Source organism: Lepeophtheirus salmonis, chromosome 7 (assembly GCF_016086655.4).
Source record: "Lepeophtheirus salmonis chromosome 7, UVic_Lsal_1.4, whole genome shotgun sequence".
In the NCBI taxonomy this organism is placed as follows: Eukaryota; Metazoa; Arthropoda; class Copepoda; order Siphonostomatoida; family Caligidae; genus Lepeophtheirus; species Lepeophtheirus salmonis.
In genome coordinates, this window is record NC_052137.2 from 15435704 (window position 1) to 15455178 (window position 19475).

General features: G+C 30.1%; 1 protein-coding gene across 1 annotated transcript in view; it reads left to right on the plus strand.

Annotated features, from left to right (window-relative positions):
• LOC121121667 (solute carrier family 35 member F2-like) overlaps window positions 1-19475 on the plus strand; it is a 221402-nt gene that overhangs the window by 189005 nt on the left and 12922 nt on the right. Inside the window, exons 7-8 of the mRNA XM_040716632.2 lie at window positions 4443-4653; window positions 9163-9260. Of these exons, the coding sequence (XP_040572566.2) occupies window positions 4443-4653; window positions 9163-9260 (309 nt within the window). The remainder of the gene's footprint in view (window positions 1-4442; window positions 4654-9162; window positions 9261-19475) is intronic.

The window sequence follows — 19475 nt, forward strand, 5'->3', positions numbered from 1 at the left end:
TTTATGAAAATATATATATATTTGTTAGACAGAAAATAATTGTCGCGAAAATAGGGTATATATATAATCTTACGGACGCCCCTAGTTGTAGTTCAAATTTCCAATTGTGTTAATTAATTAATAAACTGCGTGTTATACACATTATTAATCAGAATGAATAATCTTATTGTACTTTAAAAGTGTTGGTCTAACATTAAATCCACACATTTACATACATTTAGTGTTAAACATATTGTCTAGCTCTCAAAGAACTACCTTTTTGAAATATGTGGGGTTCATGGTTCTCTCAAACAAAAAGGTTCCCGACCCCTTCTTTAAGTGTAAATATGTCGGAGCAACGACAAAAAAAGTCAACACTTGTGTGATTTCCTCTCCGCCAGTGTCAGTGCCAAGAAGGATGTAGAAACTGTTTACCTCATTACCTACAACATCAAGAAGTCCAATAAAACTCCATATAGCCAAGCAAAACTAAAACTAATGCACCTACAATATGGATGTCCTCCTGCCTTGACTTCAATCCTTAAAAAACAAGAAATCAATTTTTTAGATCTAATAGTTATTCCCAAGTTTAAATTCAAACATTTATCTAAAAATATTTATATTATTTTTTTTTATTTTTTTTTGCAATATTGCTCAATTTGGAGCATTTGATGCATAAAACTCTGAATAATAATAGTTAACCCCACTTATCTATATTAATAGAGCAAAGTTTGAAGATTGATCATTTTTAGTGTAACTTAAAACTTAAAAACTGCATGAATACATGAACCATGAAATAAAAATAAGGCTCAAAGCGTCATATTAAAAAAATATTAGATATTAAAGATTTGATAGTAAAAAGTGTTGATAAGTCTTAATGCAAGACTGAAGTACTAAAAATATTATTTAGAAAGAAATCCTTTAGAATCTGTGCTTGCAATTTGTTGAACTTTGTAAATGATTTTTTAAGATTAAACTTGGTCATAACTATTCATACTAGGACAAAACGTGGAATGTACAAAACATCGAACGGACAAAACCTAGTACAGACAATTTTTATTAGGACATTGTAGAAAGAAGGTGTAAAAATATTGAGATCTGAGGGCATGATGAAAATGCAACCAATTATTGTATATTTACAGTTTACAAAATTCCTTTACTCATTTAACTATATATTCGTAGTAGATAATAGGAACATTTTTGTTTATTAATGAATTAAGCTGAAGCTATAACTTAATGTAGTTGTCATATTTATTGTATTGTGACTTAAAACTATCCTGAAAATTATTAAGACTCAAAAAGGGGAAAATATACTTTTGGATGATGGGCTTGCATATTTATTTGAAAAAGACAAATGCAATACCATGTTCTGGAAATGAGATAAATGAGGAAAATGCAGGGGGCACACCAATCAACAATTCAATCAGTATCACCAAAAGTCATTGTCACCCTCCTGATAACATAGAAAATGAAGCAAAAAATCCAAGAAGCAAATAAGGCAAGGTCAAGCAACTCATTATCACCGAGTATGATTAATCAGTGCACCAGTGAACTTCATGTAAATGTGGCTACTAAATTCCATAATTTTTCGTAGTTTCAAAATATCCACTGAAAAATTGTTTGTTCGATGTTTAGATCATTTGACGTTTTTTTCTTTATGTTAAGTCCGAGCAAGAATTATTAGACATAAAAAGTGAAATTTTTCAAATGGACGATATAATGAATGTATGTAACAAAGGCGTTTCAAGACTCCAGGCTATATCTAATATACATTTATATTTATAAAAATATGAATGATATTTACATAATAGACATTATTTTATTTTGGTTCTTTTCCATGAGATATAAAGAAAAGGAAAAAATAAATTGTCCACATATTAAAGGAGTCGTTTCTTTTTATATGGATTTTTTTGCCCATTTTGTAATATTTTCTTCGTGTTGGAATAATAAAACCCAGATAGTCCATACATATTATTCTTTAAACATTTTTCTTAGTATATTTAAAATTCTAGTCAAAACATTCATCTTATATTATGTTTTATTTAATATTTTATTTAAGCTTATATCAAAATGTTCACTTTTACATGGGTTTACGCATTTATATATTGTACATGTGTAAAATGTATGTACGCAAGTACCTATAAAAATATGAAGAAGCTACATGCAAAGAGTTATCTCAACATAAAGAAGAAAAAAAAGACGCCAAAAATGAACATGGTAACCCTGACAAGCATGTTTAGTAGGAAAGCAGCTTAGCATTCATGACGTTTCATTAAATTAGCTGTAAGAGGAAGGAAAAAAACAAACAAATATCATTCAGTATCAAGCAGTGGCATACCTAGGAATAGCCAAGTTTTCGATTTTCAATTCTACTCGGAGTCAACAGGCCTTAAACTTATAAAACTTAGAACTTTATACTAAAATTCCTCGAGAATTAAATGATAAAAATAACAGCTTCAGAAAATAAAAAACACTCTTCAGGTTGCCAACAACAACAAAAGAATGAATCGATATCGCATTCGAATCTTTGTCTTTCTAAAGTAATTTATTCAATTAGCAAATATAAAATTTAATATTTCGAATACAACATCCCAAAAAAGAGGAGGTGTAGTCAAATTTGATTTAATTTGGCCGAAGTTAACCTAATTTGATAAAGTATTTGACGTAGACATATTATTTCAAAACTGTGCGCTTAACGTTTACGAAAATTTACGATTTTTTTTTTTCCATTTTGCCCCCGAATAATTGAATCTTTACTACAAAGTATAATATCCTCTTCTTTCTTGAAAGGACCCCGAAATATTTCAAGTACGTTGGGGATGATGCAAGTTTAGTCTGCTTGTTTTTAAGAAAATAATTTCTTCAAATTCATTTAAATATATTAATATGTCCTTGGGGGTCCTTTTCTTTCTTTTTTCGAATTTTTATTTTTATATTAAAGAAAAGATATGCATATTTTATGGAATGACTGTTTTTTTAATAATATTTTATCCTATTGAAAGATCTTTTATAGAATAGGATTTTTTTTATTTATGGCCTTTTCTTAATAATTGTGTGCGATTTCATTAGATGGCTTTTTTTAATACACAATGTTTCTTTACTTTTTTAAATTGAGCTTTCTTCAAATTTTACACAACGCGGGGTCCCAGTTAAGAGCAAATCCTGGTAAATTTGCCTACTAAAACTGTATTTTTTCCTGTTATTATTATTATTTGTCAAATTACACGCAAGGTCAGACCTAGACTTTTGACTGAGTCCTTCTTCTAACTCCACAAGTTCCTTCATCTTGTACACAAGGGTCTTACCCACGTCTACAGCCTAGCAAATATCTTTGAATTTGTTACCATTGACAAAAAGAGCAGGATCACGTATTATTTTAATTTCTGCTGGTAACTTACTCCGATTTCAACATAAAGCACCTCATTTAAAAGTCTTATTATTAGTTTTTTTTTATCAATCAAGATTTTAACAGTTTATTAAATGCAATTGTGTTTTATATGTATTAAGGGAGAAATACTGCTTGGTTCCTAGTGTTATCAGCGTCAGACTCCAGGGGCCAAGAGGGGTGCAATTAGTATCATCTGACGGATTTCCCTCTCGACTAAAGTTTAAACCAGATAAATCCTAGCATATGGGCACAGTATGTAATATAATTTTGAATCCGTTAATAATAGATTATTTCCAATGGCAAAAGTACAGACTAGGAAGTAAAAACAAGTCCCGGCCAGATCCTAAAGAAAGAAATTGTTATTTTTGCCCTACAGAATTGGAAACTTTGTTTAATCTATTTTCCGAATCTGTAATAATTACTCCGGTTTTGAGGATAGCAGAGGAAGAGATCTAAATAAACTTTGGTGTAAGCCTGATTCTCGAGGATTGGCTAATTGTTAAGTCCTCACGGTATAATAGTAGTTGAAAGATTGACTAGTTTATCACCCAAGTATAATATACACCGCGAAGTAGAAAACCCCAAAACTCCCTTCATGTCTCCATAATTATGTCTCTCAAACAATTATAATCCTCAACTTCCTCTCCATCAATGAAAATACTAATACAAAATATAGTATATTGACCACCTGTTATTTATCAGAACTGGATCGAGATACTCTCTTCTTGATCTAAATTACTTATGAAAACTCTGGTTACTATCGGTTTGTCAATTTTTTGTATTCCCCCTTCTCTTGTTTCCTTAATTTTAATTAAATTTCCAATTATTGTTTTTTTATCCAAAACATGTTAATAATTGTGTTTAATCAAGTTAAATTTTTACATTGACTTAGAAAATTTATTATTTATAACAAAGATATGCCTCTCAGCTTTAAAAAAGACCTGTTTTTTTAAACAAACTGTATATAGTGTTTCTAAGAGTTTTTAATCATGTATCTACTAACTTTATTTCGAGTATCCAGCTTCATATACATATAATGATAAATTCATAATTAAAATATTATACTATTTTTCAGGTCTTTCTTAGAAATAGAAGAAATTCGACAAATTCGTTGGGAACTTTGGGAAGTTAGCGTACTTCTTATAGCATATACAATTGCACAATTAGCATACCATGCCTCTTTACCCTATATGTTGAAGCTATCATCCTCAGCCGGACTCAATTTATCACTTTTATCTACGGATTTTTATTCCATCATGGCCGGAGTTCTTTTCTTCAACTATAAGGTACAATTACGATTAATTTTAATTAGCAATATAAATTGAAAAATAAATAATATATATGGCATTTATTTATATAAAATAATAATCTAATATGGAATATTGGAGTACTTGATTGCTTTTTGAAAATACTATAAATATGCAAATAAAAAATAACCATAATAAAATCAATTTTTTTATATTTGAAAGGAAATATTTATTGGTTAAACAAAAAATATTGATAATAGTTTTAGAGATTTTCCTTTCATGTAGCAAAAATAATAAGAAGGCTTTTAATGAAACATAAAATGAAGTTACACATAGTTTATTGGTATAACTGAGACAAGGAATACACTCAATTCTTCACCTTCCTTTTTTTTTTTTTTTTTTGTCTATATTATATATTTTTTCTTTTTTTAAGCAGAAAATGTATCTAGGTAAAGTGCTTATATTTTAGAAACTCTCTGCTAATTAATGATATTGTATAAGAAAGGACATAAGTATATTTTCAAATATAAATAAGCAAACAATGGCGTTTTACTTAAATTATTATATGAACCTCTTTTGATTAGTTACTCATAAAACGGACAACAAATCAATATTACAGATGATTAATATTTTAGAACCAAATTATCTTCTGTAAATACAATTTTCAATTAATTACACTTCAAATAAGTTTTTTTGACGTAAAACAATTGAAACATGAGATATTATTCATTTTTTAACCAAAACCCCTTTAAATATTATGGTTCTTTTCAATTGAAATTTCTCCGTATTAAATGATTGCATATAAAATATAAGCATGAATCTAAATTCAACATAAAGTTTTGCTAAAAATCAACTTACTTGATTGTGGATTATGGATTTTTTTCATATTTAAAAATGGAATTAAAATTATAAGAAATTTATAAATACTCACAAGATATAAATTCAAAATTCCGGAACACCAGATTTGATACGAAAAAACACGATTAAGATTCGTTATCATAACAAATCAATTGCTACTAGAATTGAGTATGGAATTAAAATTTTGATGACTTGTTTTATTTTTTTACAAGCTGTCAATATGACAGCTTGACAGCATTCGGAAGAGAATAATACAAGGTGCAGAAAAATAACTTCCCTTTTTTTTGGTGAGTGGATGTAAGAATGTAGAAGAAGTAATAGTGTGGGAGGAGGGATTTCCATTTAGAAAGAATTTTTTAAAGTTTTTTGAATATGTAGTCATTCACTATTTTGTGTTGGAGTACTGAAGAAAGTGCATTTGCGTATGATAATAAATATTTCTAAAAAATGGTTTAAAAGAATATTTTATCAAAATAAACTAATTGTAGTGTATCTTTTGAGTTTTCGTTGGTGTGATTTAGTTATTTGCTTCAATTTCAAATATACATACAAAAAACGATTTTTTTTTGACAATTCGTATTCATAATTCGAAATTTGTCAAATTGAATTGGTAGATCTGTTGTCATGCAAGAATTTTAAATGTGTGCTGTTTCTTCAAATCAGGTAGTTGGAACTGGAATTATTACGGAAAACACAACATTTTTTAGACCTATGCAAAATCCAGAAAAACTAATTACTTTACGAAACAATTATCCACATATATCAAAATAGGATATTTTGTTTATTTAATTTTGCATATTTTTGGATCAAATAAATATACTTCTAAAACCATTTAATAAAAAAAAAGTTATTTAATGAGAAACAAAAAATGAAAAAATTAGTGAGTATTAAAATACCAAAGTTCGGTTTATTCAGTGTATGGACAATGGGAGACGTCGCCTATCTTTTATAGTTTTCAAAACTTTAACTAGAATGTGTAGTAACATTATCAATTAAAACTAAAACTTTTCTGATTTATAAAAGTCGTTTTAATCTTTTTTTGGAAAAAGGAAATTATGTTGTTGCACCCTGTATAACTGTAAAAAAACACTAGTTAAAAATATCAATGTCGTTAAAAATATAAATTCTTTTGAATCCCCATTTTTCTTACATAACTATTCTACTCTGAAAAATCTTCTATATTATGACCAACCACTATTGGAAAAAGAATAAAAAAATTACCCTTATTCCATGAATTTCTTGGGGGGACCGAGAAAAAAAAGAAATTGCCTAATTCACAATTGGGTGTCGTAGATTTTTTATTCCTTCAATAGTCATTGGTGAAAATATATTTTTTTATTTGTACAACTTAACTCTCACTTCTAAATAAGTTTTGTGGATTGTTTGGTATAAAATTGATATTTATTGCTTGGACTTTTTAATTTAATTTTATTTCTAAATTAAATATTTATCCACAAACTAATGTCAAACTTGTTTCAAACTTTATAACAGCTTAAAATCGACTAAATTAAGATAATGAATACTATTAAGTTATAAAATATTTAACTAGAATTGTATTAAAAATAAAATACCTCAGAAAAAAGATTAAAATCATATTTTTGAACAAATCTAAGTTTCTTTCTAATTATGTGTTTTATTCTATGTATTTAATTTTATTAATACAAGCAAATGCGTAGAATATATGTCAACGTGATAAACGAGCAGATCAGTGATTACATTAACATAGAATGCAACAATATAACTTTCTCTTTTATAATGGGATGGTTTCATTCTATAAACGAGATTCTAACGAGTCCTTGGAAATACAGTAATGCGTGGAAATAGTGAGGAACATGCATTTGTCGTCCTAATGGTTTGACAATAATATTTTATATAATTAAAATAAATGCAATCTAGCTTTTAATATTTTATTGGTGTGATTTATGAAAATCCGTCAATTGCTTCCATTTCTAATATACAAAAAAAATGATTCATTCAATTCCTTATCATAATTTGAAATATGTAAAATTATTCCATCACAAATGACTCCATAAATAATTATGATAAATATTCAAAATTTGTGTCATCATATTTTCTGATGTGCAAGGATTTGGAATTGATGGAATTTGTTCAAATCAAGTAATTGATACCGGATTTATTCTGGAAAGCCGTATATTTTTAGGAACTTTCTGGAATCAAATATAACTAATTACTGAACCAAATAATCAGTTGCAATTATAAAGATAAGATTTGTTGTTCATTTAATTTTGCATTTATTTGTATAAAATATTTATCCATTTAATGCCTCCCAATAAAAAAATTTAAAGAGAAACAAAAAAATCACCCCGTGTTAAATCACTGAAGTTCGGTTTATTCATTGTATGGATGATGAGGGATTTTCAAAAATGTGCATAACAAAACTTTAAATGTGTACTATCCTTATGAAACAACAATATTTCCTTCTGATTTAAAAAACTTCTTGTATTACCTTTTTGAAAAAGGAAGTTATGAGGCTGAGGACTATATTTATATCTGGCTTATAATAACTCATATTCTAAACCTTATTCAATTGATATAACCCTTAGAGATGTGAAAAAGAGGTATTTCCAGTGAGTGTACAAACCAAACATGAAAAAATGTCACAAGAAATTTCCCTGTATGATATTGTCCAAAGCTGTAAACCAACTGGCGAAACGGTGTCCCTATCAATAACATTTGTATAAAGTAGTGGCCTATATCATACTTTTTTATTCGATAAAGCTGTTCACTAATACTCTATAATTAACTTACTACATTAACTCACTCTTTTAATAAAATTCTACAAATAGAAGAAAAAATTGGTTATGTCATTAAGAAAAATAATAAAGTAACGTAATCTGTGCACTCATAAAAAACACCATTGTGCAGGATGTACGTTTTTCTACTTGGTTTATTGCTTTGATACTGTCCAGTCATAAATAAGGGAGATAATAACGAAGTTATTATTACTTTTGTTTCTTGCCAAATCAGCTTTTATTTAGAAGGAAGAAGTCATTCTTTAATATAAGGGTGTATCTTTCTGGATTTTTTCACAAGAAAGGCTATAATTTAGATATTATTTTAACTCATTTTTAATTTCAAAACATATCTATTTAATAGAAACTTGGCTTGTGGACAGAGAAAACAAGCTGGAATAATTTTTCTTTAATTTGAGTGTAGATTACATATGTATTCTTTGACGAATTATCGTCAATTTCTATCAACCAATTACTTTTATTAACCCTTTTTGTGTATCACAATTTGCACTTAAAGTAATCAAAATGGATCGTCACAAAAAATAAAAAGACGAATGGTTTTTATTGAAAAAGCCCTATGAGGGGGAATATAAGTGTGTTAAGTCAAAAAAAAAAAAATTATAGTTTAATTTTTGGTTAGTTTAACAAATTACATTATAATTAACCTAAACATATATATAAAGTAAAAGGAAAAAATTGGGATTGTCTTGGTTTTTTTCTAAGATTATTTTCGTGTTGACGCATATGAAAAAATGAGTTCTCTCCGGCAACTATTAATTACCCAAAAATCATGTTAATTAGTAAGCTATATCATATTTTTCTTTTTTTAAAAGCCATCATCATTTTTCTTAACTCTTCGATATGTTGGAGAGTATTCATTCTTCATAACTCCACATTAATATTACATATATGTAATAATTAATATTATTTATTTCAGCTCAATCCTTTACATATAATTTCAATCGTATTTGTCTTTCTTGGTCTAATAGTATTCAATATTGAACCAGTTCAAAGTGGGGCTGTCATATGTAGCGGGTAAGTCTTTTTTCCTATACAATATTTATGCGTATACAAATATCAATTTCTTTAGTAAATTAGTATGTACCGAATTATAATTTGTAGTTAAGAGTGTAAATGTAGAACTTTTTACATAATACTTATAAAACAACCTGAATTATAAAGTTGGGATTTAAAGATTACCTTTCTCAGACTTCATTCTTATAATGAAAAATATGACAAAAAAATAACATTAAAAAATATTAATTCTTTAAGGATATGAAAAAATTAAGAAACTCTTTAGAAGTAAAGATTAGTGTTGAAACTCTTTACAAGATCGATTTTTTCGGTTCAGGTTAAAATGATTTTTTCTAGGAACGGGTTTTCGGTCCAAATACAATCTCAGACAATAGGGTGAGATTTAATCTTTTTCCAAATGTAAACCGATTTTTTCTGTCTCAATATGTAGACGATTTTTTTTTGGTCTGAACCTATAAACCAATTTTTTCCTCTATCTATATTCATGAGTTGTACAAATAGGATTTATGCAACACATTTAAATACCACATTATTATGTCATTTTGAAAAACACATGACGTCATCGACAATTCATCTATAGAATCGGTCTAGACCAAATTTTACCAGACCATTCTTGTTAATCATAAATTTAGACCAATATTTTTGGGATAGGTTTAGAAAGAATTTTTCTTGAAGACCAGTCCTGACCGAACTTCTTTAATAACCAAATTAGTTTGGTATAGTAAAATTTTTAACAATGTCAAACCGAAATTCTATACTTGTAATAATACGGAATAGGCTCAATTTCTATATATTCCATCGAAAAAACAACAAAATTTTAGATAAATTAGACGGTTTTATTTTCACTTTTCAAAATATAAATGAAAAAAGTGACCTATTGTTGATTGGTACATCAGTAATATAATGGTATAGTAGTACTAAAATTTTAAAATGCTATTATAATAAACTGATATTCGAGGTGATACTTATAAATCCACTATCACTTTTTTTTTACAATTTGCCCACCGATGGAGTAACGACAAAAATTTATAATAACAAAATTGTTATTACTAATACAAAAAGTCAAGAATAAACATTATCTTTCATGAATTATTTTTGAGCTAGCCCCCATCCCAAACAAAAATTGATTGGGCACCCCTGTAAATGCATATAGATTGCCCCATGCCACATTTATATTTTTAATTTTGTTCGAAAAATTAGTGTTGTGTCAGTCTTTATTTATTTAGTCCAGTCGAGTCTTAGGACCGTTCCTATCAGTCATTGGGGTAGAGTCAGTCCTTTGGACAATGGACAATCAGTAATGTAACTGATTCAAAAAATAGAAATTAAAAAAAAAATGAATGACGACATCAGGAGCGGCACTTTAAAAGTTTTAAAAATTTTATGGAGAACTGAACTGGATACGACCGAGACTTAAATGGATGGGATTGCAGTTTTCAGTTCAAAATAAAAACCGACACAACACAACGAAAAATTATCAAAAAATTACATGAATTTTGTTATTTGTCTATTTTGTTACCGGAATTTATACAAAAATATTAGTATTGTGACAACAATATTATACGCTTAGCAACATTTTAACAGGTCGGAAGTGAATAGGGTGTTTTTATTCATCGTTGAGGATTTTTCGAGAGCTCAACTAAATCAAGATTTTCAAAAAGTACCAGTTATAAAATAATGATAATTTTAAATTTACTTTACTTTAAATATTAAATATCAAAATTGCAACCTGTGACCACCACCATTGGCCATGCAAGTCTTCTTTGCATGTCAGCCCACTTCTTCTCCACAGTAGTCTTTAGGGTATCCAAATTCAAATAGGAGAGGCCTTCCTCTCGATGTTGCTTCAGATTCCATAGTCAAGAGGGTTGCAGTTTGGTGAATACGGAGGCCACATATACTAGTCCCATAAATTACAAAATAAATGAGTTTTTTTTTTATTTGCCTATCACTTCCACACTTCCTTTCAAGAGGCTCTTTTTGTTGATTTTCAGCTTTTTAATCTAGGAGGAGAAAAGGATGCAAGAGATCTCATCATAACGCATTATCACACCAAGAAGCGTTAACAAACGATTTTCTTTTCCCCTCCATCTCAGTTGTCTTTGGTCGGATAAATAAATTCGTTTCAAACGAACTGTTTCTTTTTATTGTTCGACTAGATCATATTACGGAGAGTATTGGTGTTTATTTAGTAAGTAAATGAAACATCTGCGAAGTTTCATTCGAAATTCTCTGGGACACGCAGTATATTTCTTCCCCTGGAAGCTACGTGGAATCTAGACAACTCTCGTTGATTTCAATATAATAACTTCTCATGTGTGCGTTGTGTACTATGCTATATCTCTCCACCATTTTCATTTTTTCATATACACAAAGGACTAAGAATTTACAGATATGGTCATTTTTTATTTTTCATATTTTAAAATAAATTGCTTGTAATTGTGAACAATGACTACTTAATTAAATTGATCTTGCAGTATAAGGGTTTTTCCCCACCTATGGATTTCAGTGAGATTTATAATCTTCATAATAGATCAAACTCTTCTCATCGCACTAAACAGCAAGCATTGTCATGTTTTCCCTTATCCAATTGACAATGATTCACCATTGAACTTTGGATTATTTAAATATATCCACTTTTGATTAACAGTTACCATTGAATTATGTTCTTTTGAACGTTGTGACAGCAGATAATTTAATGTTTTTGAATGAAACTTGAATTGCAACAATTTTTTAGAATTATTTTCTTTACTTCTCAGAGTATTCAACATAGATTTTTACAGATGGATTTCCTTATATCCCGAAACTTCTATTTTGGACCATCTTGTGGAAATTTTAACAAAACCCCAAGTTCTCCAGTTTAAAACTAAATCTTTAGCAACTTTTCTTATACTTTTTTTTTATATAAGTTTATAATATTTTTCACTCTTCAGTAAAAGTTAATTTTTTCCCCCAACTGATTTTCCTTATTATTTTTATACTCATTCTGCCAAGGCAAGAGTAACTGCCTTACAATATCTTACGTACTATCATTCTAAAAATAATGGTGTTACTGCATTTGCAAATAATTTAGTCTATCTTAAAGATTTATATTATATTGTAGTAATCTACACGAGTAAACTAAAAATCATAGTTATAGCCTTACTCATGAGGGTACCTAATAACTATATACACATTTTATTTATGATATATAATATATATTATAATTAGTAAACTAAATCTTTTGCACTTTTTTCAGAAAAGAGAAAAAGTCGTAGAATTCCAAAAGTTATGAAATAGTTCCACACAGCATTCGAAATTAATTATAAATCTTGTAATTATTCCCATCCCTAGGTATAATAATCCTGAATTAATCCTCTGTTACTTTCATGGTGTCTTTCGAAACCAATTTTTTTCCATGTGTGTCACACTTTTTTATTCTTCCTTCTTTTTTTTTTTTGCTCTTTTTACTAAGGAAATTCCTGATTTTGTACTCTTTTTTCAATAGGTGCAATACATATTTATAAAGTACTTATGTCCAAATACGTATTGTTTTGGGTCTTTCTGATACAGATTGTGCAAAAAAATGTAAATATTGCATTATAATTAACCTGGAATGACGAAAATAAAAAAAGAAGGAAAAAAGATAAATGAATAAAAATATACATAAGGGAAGTAACAGCTAGTGTTGTAAATCGTAAGCATTTTTGGTGTTTAAAAAATACCACAAATTAACGTAGTAATCCTAGAAATTTCAAGAATGTTTGGAAAAAGGGCAACTTAGCTGTCATGAGATGACATTAGATCAGATGCAAGTAACTATGAGAGGAAAGTAATAAAAACAAGACCCACTCTGTATCAAACAAAGACACACGAACAAATTAGTAGGTTTTTTTTCCTAAATTCTACTCTCCGTTCAATAGTCCTACCTCGTAATTATACTTTATACTTTTTATCACCTCAAGATTTAAAGAACATGATAACAGTTTAAAAAATAATAAAAACTCTTCAGGTTGCCAACAACAATAAAACTCACTGGCAAAAAAATGCAAATAATTTACAACCCCAGTAATGGACACAAACTCTTAATAACTTACGAATTTATTTTATATTTCACAAATTATTTATGTGTTCATCAAAATTTGTCACTTTTATATAGGTCCATCCAAGGTAACTTGAAATACAAGAAATATAAATAACGTTGCTTGGATGGATGTCTGTCTTCCACCACGGGGTTTCCCTTTTTTTACTAATGATGGACTGTGACGTCATAGCTGGTATAGCCGCAAATTCATCGATTGATTTAAACATACAATTAGAAAGTGACGTATCTTAATAAATAAGACTAATATTCTTTTCATTTTTTAAAACTAAATATACGCTAAATATATTAGTTTCTATAGAGAAACTATTTATATTTTGAAAACTTAAAGATATACAAAAAATACTTCTAAACTTCTGATTTACAGAAATACGAGTATATTAAAATTGAAAAAAATAATAATTTAAGTTAGTTCCCAAAATAAGTCATACTACTTCTGATTTTTTATAATAGCAATTAATATCAATATAAACCTACTTATTTAGAGGTTTTTAAATCTGTCTATTAAGATATTCCGTTCAATTAGCAAGATAATTACATTGAACTGTACCGGGCCGTGCAGAATTATTTTCCGATTTTTGTTCAGAACATATCGTGGACTATAATGACATTTCGAATGACTTGAGAAACAATTTATTCATACATTTTTAGAATAATAAAATAGTCTGTGATCAAATTTAATCAATGTAGCCACCATTTGACTCAATGACACTGGTCAGGCGACGTTTGAAGCTGCCACAGACTTGCTGGATGTAATCGGCGTCCACGGAGGCCCAGGCCTTGTTGACAGCAGCCTTTAAGGCATTTATGTTCTTGTGTCGTTTTTTGCAGGCCTTGGTCTCCACGTGCGCCTAGATAGAGAAGTCTAGTGGGTTCAGATCTGGGCTCTGAGGGGGCCAGTAGTCCTTGGGCCAAAAGTTCATGTTGTCCTTGAGCCACTCCTGAGCTTTCTTGGAAGCGTAGGCGGGTGCTCCATCTTGTTGAAAACCCCAAGGAGAGTTGCTGACTATGGATTTGATCCACAGAAGGACCTTGGACGCCAGAATCTTCACATAATCCTCCGCTGTTAATCTGTAGCCAGTGGGGAACCATACCGGCTTCATGGCCTTCCCGTTGGAGGCCACGAGACACAACATCATCACCAAAGCAGGGTGCTTTGTTGTTGCCACATAGCGGTGCTTATCTTGCACATCTCCAATCACAACACGGTCATTTTGCCTTTTGAAAACAGGATCGACCGTAAAAGTTTTCTCATCTGAAAAAATGATGATGCGTCCAGATGAGCTCTTGATATCATTCAAGATTTTCTTGGCACGCTCAAGTCTGACTTCTCGCTGACACTCAGTTAGCAGAGGGTGTTCAGTACGCCTCAGGGACTTTCCTCCAGCCCTTTTCAATGCCCTTGAAACAGTTGATCTCGACGTTCCCATCTTTCTGGCTATGTCGGCAATGGACCTGTTGGGAGTCCTCTTGAACACTGACTTTACTTGCCTTGTTGAGACAGTGGGCTTCCTGCCAGCCCCAGGGGAATGCTTGAGATCACCCCCAGCCTCCAAGCGCTAGGAAACGTTGTAAATTATCTCCAACGAGGCCCCAACCTGTTCCTTAATGTTGTTATGAGGCACTCCCGCTCGGAGGAGGGCTGCAATTTCGATCCTCTTTGTTTCCTGATTGGACATGGTCTTTAGTGTGGAAGTTGTTACGCTCTCACAGGAAGGATTTTTGTTTATTTTAACAGTAAAAATACGAAACAATCAGATTGGTTGCCACAGAACATCTTAAAAAGTATATTTACATCATTGGTAAATAATTTTGCACGGCCCGGTATATTTATTTTATTCAAGATAAATGACAAATTATGATCTAAGTTTGTTATATTTTTATACATTATCCTTTCATTTTTATTGCATAATATTAACATAGTCTTAATATTAGGTATTTTTGGTAATAGTACGTTTTGATAGTAATGTAGCAATGGCAAAATTAACTATTCTAAGCATCGATAAATGGTAAAAAATATGAAGAAAATTATAAGTAGAATAAAGATTACAATAAAAATTATATTCACGAATATAATGTAAATATTTCTGTCACGAAGACAATTAATGAATTAATTTACTTTATCGAGTTGTTTAACATAATAATCCAGTGCATTTATAATCCCTTAATGCGTTATAATTTGTGCTGGAAAAAAGGGAATTTTGCATTAGGCACTGAATTTTCGTATCTTGACACCAGAATATATATTTTTCATCTAGTACATCAGAAGGTTAGCTTTAGGAAGTGGTTGACGACAAAATTCAGATCTAGAGGAATATACTAAAAATTTCAATAAATGAGCTGTGGGTGGAGGAAGAGAACTGTCTCTGTTTCAGCCTATTATTCAGTTTTTTTATGGAAATCCATATTTCTTATATAAGGAGTAAAGGACGATTCTGTAGAAATTCTGGAGGAATGTATTATTTAACATAGAGACAGTGATTGAAATGGCCTTAAACCTTGATGTGAAGGGGTATTTGCACAATAAAGGATATGTCCGTTAAAGGAGATCAGATCCACGGAATGAGGCACAAATAGGCGAGATCCCTTAAATATGAAATCAAAGAGAGGATCAGAAGTCATGTGGATTGGATGTTCTCGAAATGGTAAAAATATAATAATTTAGAGAGGTCAAGAATGGCTGGATGTCGATCCATATATCAGAATTCTTCGTTGTTAAGATTTAAACTTTTCATACCGGTTCTGACGTCACAAAAACAATCCTTCTATTTAGTTTAACCAGCAGTCGGTACGGTACAACAATTTGTGAGGGAACGTTGGGTGGTGTATGTTATTGACATACCTTGTATTTCAAATTATCTTTGGTCCATCTACGAAAATTATAGTTTAAGACTACAGCTTCTTCAAAATTATTCCCTTACAGGTATTTTTGAGGTTTTTGTTAAAATGTTCCCTTAATTATTCTGATGGAGTGGAGTTGCATCGATGAAGTATAAGTAAACATTATAGCATTACAATTACTCCATATGATCTAGGAATTGTCTCTTAAGTAATAAAAAACTACGTATATTTCCTTCTCTAGGAACCACCGAGTATCGAACATACAAACATTGAGTTCAAGAGAATGATTTTTCCCAAGTGTGTTGTCCATTGAGCTACTTGTCTTAAATTTATTTATTTTTCTTCCATATAAAATATTCAATAGTCAATTTAGCCAAACTATTTTTATAAGTTTTAATGTGCAATTACTAATTTATTGGACTTTTGTACTCAAGTACAATTACATTTTGTGTTAATTGATTTGTAAAATACCCATCTGCATTATATATTTTATTACAAATTTAAAAATAATTTTTTCCATTTTTTATGGAAGATAATTTTATATTTTTGTTTGATTTTAAAGACACTTCTCTTCTTTTTTTTTTTTTTTTTAAAGGGAGGGAGAAGGGAACTACCTTAATTAGATTACTAATTATCATTGATCTCTGATCAATGAGTGTTCTTCTTTACTTTTTAAATAAAAAGCTAAACTTCCTTCCCTATAAGGTTGTAAAATTTTTAAATGACTTAGGACAGACATAAGATATTTATTGGTAGGTTAAACATTTTATATGTAATAAAATTGAATTTTGAAATGGTCAAAACTAATATTTCGAACCTTTTTATTTTTCTTGAAGAACTATTTAATTATAATAAATATACTGAAAAATTATTATAGTTTTCAAAGATCTAAGAATGAATTTGCCATCCTCATATTCTTGGAGTTTAGATAGATAATACAATATCCAGCTGGGATCATTCAAACATTTAAGTGAGTACACAAAGGAACAATAAAAATTAAGATTTTGTTTGAAAATAAAATCGCCAAAGGTTTGGAGTTCATTATAATACAAATATTAAGGGTTTTATTAACCGTTCTATTTTTAGAGCTCTGAACTTGAAGTAGAAATTTCTATAGTTTTACAGGTGGAATTTTTAGTATTTTGAAATAAAATGGGTAAAAAATAAATTCAAATATATACCTTTAAGTGGTGCTGAGTGAGTCTTTATTTATTCCAATCCAAACTACTTAGTACCGATCCTTTACTCTTGGGAACAGTCCTCTGTCGAAGGAATAATAACCACAACAAAACTTAGACATATTGATCTTTAAAACTTGCAGTAGTATTTAATTAAGTTTGCATCCCCCTTATTTTTAACTAAATGGTTTTATTACACAATCAAACTGCAGATGAAATAAAAATAAGGAATTTTGGTTTGTATCCCATGTCTCCAAATGTAAAAATTTCGGAGTAACAACAAAAAAGGCATGTGCGATCTTCTCCACACCGGCATCAGTAGTGAGAAGACGGCAGAGACCCTTGGCTTCTCCTTCCAAACTTCTTACAACATCAATAATATCATTAGAGTCCCATACAGTCAAAAAGATCCTAAACTTCTGAAGCAACAATAGGGCTAACTTCTGTCCTTTCTCCAGTCCTGACCTCAGCCCCTTAGACTTGAGAGTTTAAGATGTATTGAATAAAAATGTATGTTGCATCTTTTATCCAAATTTGGAATCGGTCCGAGCTGCCATTACGACAGTGTGGTACGCCATGGGCAAGTCCATCATCGTCAAGTGCTGCCAAACCTTTTGTGGGTTAGTGCCGAGGCTGCTATTGTCTGTGAAGGAGAACATATTGCTTAAAAAATATGGTATTTAAACATGACATAAAGTTTTTTTGAGTTGTCTTTTCTTGATTCTATAAAAATCACGTGTTTCTTAATTTAACCATGCTACAGCAAGTTTTGAGTACCTACTCTCAATTTTATACATATCATATGGGGGATTTTTATAAGGTCCTGTTAATATAAAAAAAATGCAAATATGAATAAATAGTGTGACAAAGTTTTTCATAAATTTTGAAGAAGGTATACAAAAGTACATACCGGTAGTTGAATAAATACGCTGACTATTTGTGGCAAATAATTAAATGTGTAATAAAATTCGTATGACGTATTTTTTTTTTGAGAATTATATAATAGAGAATTTATTCTGGTATAAAATTTAACATAATTACTGAATATAACCACCATCAGCTGCTATGACACCCTCCAAGTGCCCACGGAAGGCCTTGCACACATTGATGATGTAATGGTCTTCCATGGCTACCCATTGCTCATTGACGATGACTTTCAATGATCCAAAATTCGGGTGGTGGGTAGCACAGGCCTTCTTCTCAATTTGCCACCACACTTTGTAGTCAAGAGGATTCAAATCAGGTGATGAGGTATGGGCAGGTCTTCCAGATCTTTTCCCTCCTTGACAAGCTTCTGGACCTTGAACACAGTAGTCCTGGATAGTCTAGTGTCCTTGATTATCTCCTTGACAGACCTACCGGCGCGGAGGAGAGTGGCAACCATATGATGTTTGGCCTCGTCATAAACGACTTTGTTTGATGCGAGTAAGAAAAACAAAGCCAAAAGATTTACCGAGTTACTTGTACTGGATTTTTTATTTCCGTTCACGGAACCTCGAGATATAAGCGTTTAAAAATTAGTCCACGTATTTATGCAACTACCGGTGTACAAAGTTTATTCAATATGTCTACCTACTATGACTTTTATGGGCTGTGTCAAACGCTTTCTTACTGCTAGGCAGGTGGTTCGTTCAACTTCTTCTGCAGTTTTGTCTCGAGAAGCCTTAATATGGGCCAAGGGGTCATCTTTGCTGATACAAAATGCATCTAAAAGTCATTTACATATCATCAGTCTATATGATAAATGTACTTTACATTAAAAAATGTCTTGCTACATTCTTCCTTATGAACAAAAAGTTTGGTACGTCTACTAATAGTCAGGACGGATTTTAGTGTAATCCCCAAAGGCTAAAGTAAAAGTTGAAGTCTTTTGATAGAATATAGATTAAATAATCTAATTTTTGTATAAAAGGATTGAATATTAAATCTAAAAAAATTACTAAACCAAGTAAAAGGTATTTTTATTGGTTTAAAATGTATATTTCTTTTCAGACAAAGTTGATACTTTAACTTTATGTTATCAGAAAAAATTGTTTATATTGAAATTTTTTAACCCTTATTTTTCAATATAAGGCAAACCATTAAAGAGCGAGGGCTACCATTTATTATTAATTA